Source organism: Orycteropus afer, unplaced genomic scaffold (assembly GCF_000298275.1).
Source record: "Orycteropus afer afer isolate SDZICR_OR568_19922 unplaced genomic scaffold, OryAfe1.0 scaffold00014, whole genome shotgun sequence".
Lineage (NCBI taxonomy): Eukaryota > Metazoa > Chordata > Mammalia > Tubulidentata > Orycteropodidae > Orycteropus > Orycteropus afer.
In genome coordinates, this window is record NW_006921601.1 from 138,610 (window position 1) to 150,137 (window position 11,528).

General features: G+C 37.3%; 1 protein-coding gene across 1 annotated transcript; it reads left to right on the plus strand.

The window, feature by feature from the left end:
- Nucleotides 1–9,425: 9,425 nt before the first annotated feature.
- LOC103210125 (olfactory receptor 51B5) lies at nucleotides 9,426–10,364 on the plus strand. The gene has a single exon (XM_007956049.1). The coding sequence runs from the start codon at nucleotides 9,426–9,428 to the stop codon at nucleotides 10,362–10,364; it is 939 nt and encodes a 312-aa protein (XP_007954240.1).
- The last annotated feature ends 1,164 nt before the right edge of the window (nucleotides 10,365–11,528 follow it).

The window sequence follows — 11,528 nt, forward strand, 5'->3', positions numbered from 1 at the left end:
GGGAGGGTAACAAGGGACAGTGCTCAGTGCAGATCAGTGAGTAAGCACAAGCCCGCCCATGCTTACCTCGCTCCTGGGGACTAAGCACAAGCCTGCCCATGCTTACCTCGCTCCCAGGGACTAAGCACAAGCCCGCCTGTGCTTACCTAGCTCCCAGAGACCCGGTCCCTCTCGGGAGGGTAACAAGGGAAATTATATAATTATACTAATTATATAATTTTATATTCCACTAACTGTTCAAGAGAGACTCAATTTGCTCACTTCCATAACAACATTTAGTATTTTCAGCTTTTTTCTTTTTTTTTAAAATCCAGCCTGTTAAGTATGTGGTACTACATCATTGTAATTTTAATTTTGAACTCTATGATGACTAGTAGTGTTGTACACATTTTCATATATTTATTGGTCACTTGCATCTTTAGTGAAGTGATTATTCCAGGCTTTGGCCCATTAAAGCCCATTACAATTTATTTTCTTCTCTTAATTTTTTAGGTATTATTTATAAATTAATGACATTATTCTTTTGTTAGTTATATTTACAATAAAAAAAACCAAATGGACCGCCATTGAGTCAATACTTATGCATAGTGACCCCACTGGGTTTCTAAGGCAGTAAATCTTTATGGAAGTAGACTGCCTCATTTTCCTCCCACAGAGCAGCTGGTGGATTTGAACTGCCCAGCTTCTAATTAGCAGCCAAATACCTTACCCACTACACCACCAGAGCTCCATAAATATATACGTATAGTTAATATATTTTCTACTTTATAGATTGACATTTTATTATCTTGGGGATACTTTTTCACAAACAATTATAAACTGGAAAGTAGATTTATTTATGTTCCTTGCAGTGTAGTATTTAAGAAATTTCTGCCTGTCTTAAATCAATGAATATAAATCCCTCTGTTATCTCATAATATCTCTGTCAGTGATTTGATGATATTCATATGACTACAAAGAAGACCAGTTAATATGACTACTATTCAAATTTATGTATCAACTACTAATGACAAGGATGAGGAAATTGAAGATGTTTATCAATTTATGCAGTTTGAAATTGAACAAACATGCAGTCAAGATCCATTAATAATTACTAGTGATTTGAATGCCAAACTTGGAAACCAGAAATAAGTCTAGTAGTTGGAATAGATGACCTTGGTAATAGAAACCACATTGGAGATCGTATGATAGAATTTTCCAAGGCTGGCAATTTATTCCTTGCAGATACCTTTTTCAACAACATAAATGATTATTCCACATGTGGATCTCACCAGATGGGATACACAGGAATCAAATGGACTACATCTGTGGAAAGAGACAATGGAGAAGCTCAATATCATCAGTTTGAACATGGCCAGCTCCCACTGCAGAACAGACATCAATTGCTCATGTGTAAGTGCAAATAGAAACTGAAGAAAATTAAAATACGTCCACAAGAACCAAAGTATGACCTTGAGTATATCCCATCTCAATTTAAAGATTATCTCAAGAATTGATTTGATGCATTGAACACCAATGACTGAAGACCAAATGACTTGTGTGATTATATCAAGGATACCATTTATGAAGAAAGCAAAAGGTCATTAAAAAGACAGGAGAGAAAGCAAAAACAAAATGGATGTCAGAAGAGACTCTGTAGCACGCTCTTGAATATAGAGTAGCTAAAGAAATTGGAAAAATAGAAGATTTCAAAAGGCAGCTAGAGAAGATAAAGTAAATTATTATAATGAAATGTACAAAGACCTGAAGTTAGAAAACAAAAAGGGAAGAATGCTCATCATTTCTCAAGCTAAAAGAACTGAAGGAAAAATTCAAGCCTCAAGTTGCAATAATGAAGGATTCTGTGGGAAAGATACTGAACAAGGCAAGAAGCATCAAAAGAAGGTGGAAAGAATACAGAGTCATGGTCAGAAAGAATTGGTCATTGTTCAACCATTTCATGAGGTAGCATATGATTTAGAAGCTATGGTAGTAAATGAAGACATTCAAGGTGCACTGAAGGCATTGGTGAAACACAAGGCTACAGGAATTGATAGAATACCAATTGAAATGTTTCACCAAGTGGATCCAATGCTGGAAGCACTCACTTATCTGTGCCCAGAAATTTGGAAGACAGTGACCTGACCAATTGACTAGAAAAAATCCTTGTTTGTGTCCATTCCAAAAAAGGTGAGCCAACAGAATGGGGGAATTATCAAACATCGTCATTATCACAGGCAAGTAAAATTGTTCTGAAGATAATTAAAAAACAGTAGCTAGAGAACAATTTTAGTGAACTGCTAGAAATTCAAGCCAGATTCAGAAGAAGATGTGGAACAAGGAATATCATTGCTCATGTTAGATGAATCTTGACTGAAAACAGAGAGCAATAGAAAGATGTTTTCCTGTATTTTGTTGAGTATAAAAAGGAATTTGACTGTGTGGGTCATAACAAATTATGGGTAACATTCAGGAGAATGGGAATTCCAGAGCACTTAGGTGTGCCCATGTATAGCCACTACATAGACAATGAAGCAGTGGTTTAAACAGAAAAAGGAGATATTTCATGGTTAAACATCTGGAAAGCTGTTCATCTGGATTTTATCCTTACACTATTATTATTCAATCTGTGTGCTGAGCAAATGATCCAAGAGACTGGACTATATAAAGAAGAATATGGCTTCAGGATTGGAGGAAAACTCATTAATCACCTGAGATATGTTCATGTCACACCTGGACTGATGAAACTGAAAAGGACTTGAAGCACTAACTGATGCAGATGAAAGCCACAGTAAGAATTACACCTCAACATAAAGAAAACAAAAATTCTTACAAATGGACCAGTAAATATCACAATAAATGGAGAAAAGATTGAAGTTGTCAGGTATTTCATTTTACTTGAATCCACAAACAATGCCCATGGAAGCAACCATCGAGAAATCAAATGATGTATTTCATTGGGCTAACCTGCTGCAGAAGACTTTTATAATGTGTCAGAAAGATGTCACTTTGAGGATTAAGATGTGCTTGACATTAGCCATGGTATTTTCAAAACCTCATATGTAAAAGCTGGACAATGAATAAGGAAGACTGAAGAATTGATTCCTTTAAATTGTGGTGTTGGTGAAGTATACTGAATATACAATGCATTGCCTGAAGAGCGAAAGAATCAGTTTTGGAAGGAATACTGCCAGAATGTTCCTTAGAAGAGAAGATGAAGAGACTTTTTCTCACACACGTATTTTGGACATATTTCCAGGAGACACCATTCCCTTGAGTAGGACATCATTCCTGGTAAAATAGAGTCAGCAAAAAAAGAGGACGACCTTCAATGAAATGGACTAAATAGTTGCTACAAAAATGGGCTCAACAATTTTGAGAATAGTCTGCAAAGTATTTTTTCTATTTCACATAGGTTTGCTATGTGTTGGAACTGACTCAACTGTACCTAACCACAACAGCAAGAAGTCAGCCATATTATGGTTGTACTATACATCTTGTTTAAGCATTCATCTATTGAAGGACACTTGTACTTCCAGTTTTATCTACTATAAAAAATATATAATGAAAATTCATGTATAGATTTTTTTATAAACATAAGTTTTTATTTCTCTAGAATAATAGCCCAGCATGTCTACTGTTGGGTGATGTCGTAGTTATATGGTTAATTTTTGAAGAAACTGTCACCTATTTTCCACTTTCCATTCCCACAAATAATATAAGAGTGATCGAGATTCTTTATATTCTCTCAAAACTTTAGAGTTATCAGCCTTTTTGTGCATTTAGTTTTATTTCAGCCATACTGACAGGTGTGTATCCGGTCACTTTCTGGTCGATTCTGATTCATGGCGACTCTATCTGTGTCAGAGTAGAGCTGCACAACATGGGGTTTCTCAGTGGCTCATTCTTCTTACCTAGACATCCAGGCTTTTCTTCTGAGGCACTTCTGGGTGGATTTGAACCTCTAACCTTTTGTTTAGCAGCCAAGTACATTAACTGTTTGTATTACCCAAGGTCTCTGAAAGATGTGCAGTAATATCTAATTTGTGTTTTTAATTAAATATGCATTTCGTAGTGATTGCTCATCTATGCCAAGAAATTTGGAAGACAGCTACCTGCACAATTGACTGGAAGAGATCCATATTTGTACACATTGCCAAGAAAAATGATCCAAAAATAGTGGAAATTATCAAACAATATCATTAATATAACTTGCAACAGTGATCAATGCTGTTGACATTTTCTCATGTGCTTATTTATCATCTGTGTATTCTCTTAAATGAAATGACTTTTTATGTATTTTGGTCATTTTCTAATTGGATATTTTTTAATGCTGTGTTCAGAGTTTTTAAAAACATTTTCAATACTTTTTTTGGGTATGTAATTCACAGATATTTTTTTCTAGTCTGTAATTTGTGTTTTTATTCACTTAGGAAAGTTTTTTTTGTGTTAAGTCTAAGCACCCTTCACTTAGGTTTAGGCCCCAAAGATTTCACCTTATCCATTTCCTAAAATTTTTAGAGTTTTATATTTTACACTTAACTCCGTGATTCATATTTACTTTGAGTTAATTTTTGCACAGGACATGAGGTTTCAACTGAAGTCTCCTCAGTTTCAAATCTCTGACAAAAATGAGTTGGGCTTATTTGTGTGGGTTTATTTCTGCATTCTCTATTCTGTTCCGTTGATCTGTCCCTTCACCAATACCACACAGTCTTGATTACGATAGTTATATTGTTCTTGTTAGGTGCCATCAAGTCAATTCTGACTCATAATGACCTCATGTACAACAGAACCAAACACTGCCCTGTCATGTGTCATCCTCACAATCATTGTTGTGCTTAAGCGCATTGTTATAGCCACTGTGTCAATCCATCTCCTTTTGTCTCTGACCCACTAGTTTACCAAGTATGATATCCTTCTCCAGTGACTGATCTCTTCTGATAACATGACCCAAGTATAAGAAAGAGGTTAAGTACCTTGTCAAAATTTACTTTTTTAAGTCATTGGTTAATGATTTCAGTAGGAATTGTCTAGGTCTCTGATTTGCATTAAACATTAGCTTAATCATATCAAAGTGTGGTGACAGCGGAAGCATTTCCTTATGGACAGAACGTCTGTTCTTCTTGTTATATATGTTTTTTTCCCCTAAAACTTGGAACAGGCAGGTTGGGTGCTGTCAGGGTTGAAGGGAAAACCAAACTTCATATCCCTAGAGCCAGAGCTATAGGGTACGCTTGGCTTCAGCACTAATAAGGATATTATCTGCATATCTAGGGAGCAAGAGTAATGCTAGCAAGATGAATTCACTAAGAGAAAATAGAAAGTACAGGCTGCAGATTGTGGATGTGTCCTAGAGAAGATCTTTTCCCGTATTAACTCTGTTCTAACTTTCCACTCTCAAGCTGGATGAACCAAGCAGAAAATATAGTTAGAATTCAAAAGACATATACCAAGACGCATGTGTTTCTGCTCACAGCAGCTGGAAAATGTTTGGTCTTTGATGTGGAGAATTAATGGGCTCCCACAAGTGCTAACAGGGTCTGCTGGGGCCATAAGAACAAACTCTTCATTCTTGACATACAAGCTTGCCACCTGGGGATCTAGTAATCCCATACCTTATTTGGAGAAGTATTGATTTAAGACTCTGGAGAGATAATAAAATGTCTCAGCTGATTCATAGAAGGGATTAAGAGAGAAAAACGATTTCTCAAGATCCCAACTGATTGAAAAAGGGAGAACTCTGGGGAGGTGTGTTATCTACTAATAAACTCACAGACTGGATATCTTACCAGACTACGAGAAGGAGATATCTAATCTGGATTTTCAGACCAAACCTAAGAACGCTGCTTCTCAACCAAAACCCAGAAATGATACAGGCAAGTGTAGGGGAATGCCCAGAAGATGCAGCAAGAGGATACTAAGAAACTCCTCTGTAAACTGATTACTGAGAAGGGGTTGGAGTGATAGAGGAGGACCACATCTCCATACCCTATAGCTCTGAATAGATGTCTAGATCTCAACCTGAAGTTCATATTACTTGGAAAGAGACTTGGCCATGAGTACCTAAGTCTATCATGCCCAGTGGTATGAATATGGTAATCTTTCCACATAGGGGTATAACACCTCTTCCTTGGATTCTCCCATCTAGATGATAAACACAGAAGCATCTCTTGTTCTACCAAAATTTTAAATGAGGCAGAGAAGGGTTATTGCTATGAATGGGTGAAAATTGCTTGACTTTCTATAGGCCCAACAGTAGATTCTTCCTCTTGATGCAACTCTCAACCTTCATAATCCTTGTCCCTCTCTATGATCTTTGCTTGTCTTTTGTTTCTTCTCCAATGATCCTTCGCAGAAACCACGAGCAGCATGTAGTTGAGGATAGGTGCATTTCTCACAGTGTGAAGTATGGTGATTTTATAGCTCTATTATACCTTCAGAACTGGGTAGATATAAATGACATTTTTGGTAATAGGAAAAAGAAAATTTTGAGTTGAAGACTAGTGGCAAAATAAAACGAATCCTTCTGATTTGGAGTAGTTTTCTCTGTAGTTCTTTACTGCTTGTTAGTGCAAGCATATTCTTTTACAAATACAACAACAAAAAAAAATCTCACAAAATTGAGTGGGGTGTAAGGTTGGCCTAAAAAAGATTGCTGTGGAAAGGTTGTTGTTGTTGTTACATGCTGTCGAGTTGGACCCGACTCATAGTGACCCCTCCTTGGGTTTCCAAGGTGGTATCACTAGGGAAGTAGATTGCCCAACCTTCCTTCTGGGGAGTGGCTGGTGGGTTTGAACCACCAGCCTTCAGGTTAGCAGTCCAGTGCATTAGGCACTATGCTCCTAAAGCTCTTTAGAGAAAGAAAATTGAAGACAGAATATGAAGTTGTATTTAGAGGACAGAGGAGAAGGATCAGTGTGGCACTGTTTTGCATCCAGTGAATAAGGAACAAACATCACTCATTGTATTTTGAATATGCAAAACGTTTTTAAGGATGCCATTTCTAGGGAAAGAGTATGGAAAGTTTGAAGTGATTCTGTTAACTTTCCATCTCCTAAAGTCAAGGCAAGAAGGTTGAAGTAACTCCTAACACCCAAATGTCTGGCAATTCTTCATTGCTGAAATCCATTGCAGTTAGATTTCACTTGTACAAGTATGAGAAAAGAAAACAATTCAATTTGGGGACACGTAAAGGGCTGTGACTTCTACTGGAAAATAAGTGACAAGGGACACATTTGAATCCTATCATCTTTTTAAATTTGATTTTTAAAGTTTGAAGAAACTCTTTTTGTATTGTGCAGGAAGGAAATAGCCAGGACATGCATTTGTTCCAATTCAGCCATATTTACTAAAGAATAGATTTCCTCATCTTCTGACTTCATGAGACTTCCCCATGTTGGTAAATGATTTAACAATTCTTCTATTTGCTCAAGTCAAAATCTGGGATTAATCTCAATTCTTTTTCCCCTCATTTCCATTTCTAACTCACCATGAACTCTTCTTGCTACTGTTTCAAAAATGTATCATTATATGCTAACTTTCCTTCATTTCCAGTGCTTTTGTCCTACTCAAAGTCCCATCATCACTTCTTACCTGGATTATTTCTATGGCTTTCTTTTCTTTTGCTTCACTATAATCCATTCTTCACATGGCTCTCTTAGTAAATCATTTTGAAATGTGAATCAGTCTATATCACCTTTCCATCCTCTACTATGATTTTTAAAACTCTCTGATGTCTTCCATCACATTTTTAATAAAAATAAAAATCCTCATGGCTTTTAAAGACCTGTAAAAACTGATCACTTTATCAAACCACATTACCTAGTTTCCCTCTCCAGATTGCTCATAAAAGTCGAGTGATGCTGGTATTCTCTGAATGAAATTGTTTTTCCTCTAGATCTTTATATGATTAGCTCTTTTTGTGAGTCAGGTCTCAGCTTAAATGTCACTTCCTCAGATGGGCACAGTCCTGGACACAAAGTACTCTATTAAATTATATTCAATCCATCTCAAAGATGATTTATTATATTATACTGCTCTGTGTTATAATTGTATTTATATTTGCCTGAAATTGTAGTATTTATTTTCTAATTTAATTTGAGTTCATAAGATTGGGGACTTTGTCCTGGAAACCATTTATTTCCAGTGCTTAAAGTGCTATGAATAACACAGGTGAGTGCTTAATAGATATTGGATGAACTAACAAATGAATGCATGCTATATGTTAAGTCCTTTTTTAGGTGTTGAAAAAAGGCAAATATAATATTGTTTCTACACATAAGGAGCCTGTAGTCTGGAAGAGATGTTAAAACCATTAATTCCAATATCTGATAGGAACACATCCTCCCTCTTCCACAGGCAACTCTCTGTTTTTGTAGCAGTGAAGCTCTTATTGAGTACTGGAGAGAGGACCAGGGCTTGGAGTAAAAGGAAAGATACCAGGAAGACGGTTGATTAAAATACAAAGGGAGAACTTGAAGGGAGAGAGAAGATCAGGTTCTGGGGAGTTATTTCAGTGAACCTACAGAAAGAGAATAGACAAAGAGAGCGATACAACAAGGAAAACAGAAAATAAAATTTCCAAACTGAAGGATAAGTATTTTTATGAGTCCTCTCCTTGGCTGACCTAACTATTTATTCTAGCGCCAGGATTTAAAATGATCCCATTTACAATTACTCTGGGCTGTTATCAATTACTCTGTAGTGTCTGCACCTAATTAGTGAAACACCTAATAAATACTTGATGTAAATAATTTTTTTGCAACCACTAAAACATAGAATGTGGAGGTAAGGTGTCTGTTCCTCATGTCTGTTTGCTCCTCAGCAAAAGTGGTAGTGGCACAGTTGCTCCTCTCATAATTATCTTCCTTAGACGCCTGGGAATTTGTTGAGTCTCAGAGAAAAAGCCTATATGCAGGACAATACAGGATAGAAATCACTACTATGAAATAAATTATATTTCTGAGTAGTAGATTGGACTAAGGTTAAAGCAAAAACCAAACTCACTGCCACTGAGTTGATTCTGACTCCTAGTGACCAGTCCTCCTGCCAGGAAATGGATGGGGGATTTACACTGCCAACCTTCTGGTTAGCAGTCAAATGCCTTAGGCACTAAGCCCCCAGGGATTCTTTTATGTAATCTTCAGAGTTGAGGGAAACTGTTTCTAATTGCAGATAGGGAGTTGGTTAAAACGCAGATGCTCAAGAGACATACCATGGATTTGATTAAGCAGATGCTGGGCCAGAGAATGTGCAACTAAGAACACAAAAACTACAGGTTGTCCTAAGACTATATTTGAGAAACAATGGCTTATATTGATGTAATTATTATCTTTAAGAAAGAATTCTGAGGCAATATGACTGGAATCATACTTTGAAAATAGAGCTGCATTTCTGTGGTCATAACTGAGAGAGAAAGACATTTTCTTCAAGATTAACCCAACATGTGGCCCAGCAACAGCTCCAGTTCCTTCCTGCTGACTGGTTTTCCAGGCTTGGAGACATCTCACCACTGGATTTCCATGCCCTTCTTCTTTGTCTACATCACTGTCCTTTTTGGCAACGGCACCCTCATCCTTCTCATCAAAGAAGATCACAATCTTCATGAACCCATGTACTACTTCCTGGCCATGCTGGCAGCCACAGATTTAGGGCTGACCTTGACTACAATGCCCACAGTGCTGGGAGTCCTCTGGTTGGATCTCAGGGAGATTGGAAATGGAGCTTGCTTTTCCCAGGCCTACTTTATACACTCACTTTCCTTTGTAGAGTCTGGAGTTTTGCTTGCCATGGCCTATGACCGCTTTGTTGCCATCTGCAACCCTCTTAGATACACCTCTATCCTCACCAATAGTAGAGTGGTAAAGATTGGCCTGGGAATTCTGATGAGGGGATTTGTATCTGTTATTCCTCCAATTACACCCCTCTATTTTTTTCCATATTGCCACTCCCATGTCCTTTCTCATGCATTCTGCCTTCACCAGGATGTTATCAAACTGGCCTGTGCAGATATCACCTTCAATCTTCTGTATCCAGTTGTACTTGTGGTCTTCATATTTGTGCTGGATTCTCTGACTATCTTCATCTCTTACATGTTGATATTCAAGAGTGTTCTGAGCCTTGCTTCCAGACAGGAGAAGTCCAAGGCCCTCAATACCTGTGTGTCCCATATTTGCTGTGTCCTGGTTTTCTATGTCACAGTGATTGGATTGTCTCTGATTCATCGGTTAGGGAAGCAGGTTCCACACATCCTCCACCTCATTATGAGCTATATCTATTTTCTGTTCCCTCCATTAATGAACCCTATAATCTACAGTGTCAAGACCAAAAGGATCCGGAGCGGCATTCTCCACCTTTTCACTACCCATAGACTTGGAGTTTGATCTATGGTCATATGATCTCTCACAGAATGTGAAAATTCTGATTTTTGGCAAAGGAGCAAAAGATCTTCATATCTGTACTCAGCAGCCTTCATAAAATAGCTTTTGTGGTAAAAGTACAAATTGTCCTAAGGCATCATTTTATGTCCAAGTTTCTGACCTAGCTGTGTACTTCTTCTTCTTCTTCTTTTATATTTATATCCCTATTTACTGAATATCTTTCTGCATCTTTCACTCAGTGCTTGTGATAAAAATATCTTAAGTATCTATAGGTATTTTTATAATGTAACTTAACACATACGTCTTTGAGTTTAGAAATGTCTGTCACAGCAGCAGAGTTATCAGGATATAAAATTAAGAGTCTGTCTGGATGAAATGGAATAAAGTTTGGTCCACTTATATCCAATCTAATCTCCAACTCCCAGGAATTACCCCACACATGTCCATACAACCTTTTGTTACAAGAACCCAGGAATTTTCCTGCAAAAATATATAAATCCTTTCCTAGTCAGTGCTATATTCATTAAAACATTTTCCCAACTATATGTTTGACTCTTCTATCTTCATTAAATAATCATGAATTTGTGTTAAGAATCATGAACTCATGTTTATCCCTTAAGTCACTGCCTAGCTATGGACTTACACCTAGATAATTTGCTGATGAGAAGAGAAACCATGGACAAATAACTTAAGTTCATTATCCTCAATGAGACTTCATCTTACGTACTTTAAACTTGTTTTCTGGATGGAGTAATCCTTGGAGAAGGACATTATGATTGGTAAAATAGCGGACCAGCAAAAAATAGGAAGACCCTCAATGAGATGAATTGACACAGTAAGTGGAAAAATGTTCTCAAATATAGCAAGGACTGCTAATCAGAAGGCTGGTGGTTCAAACCCACCAGCCACTCCTCAGAAGGAAGGTTGATCAATCTACTTCTATAGTGATACCGAGTACCTCAGAAACCCAAGGAGGGGTTTCTCCATAGGTCTGATCTGACTCGATGACAATGTTTTTGGTTTTTTTGTTTGGTGAGGTGGTTCAGGATCTGGCTGTATTTCCTTCTGTTGTACATAGGGTTGGTATAAGTCAGAACCATCCTGATGGCACCTAACAACATAACAACACACCTTATTAATGAGAAGAGAATGACCAGTCACTGTGGG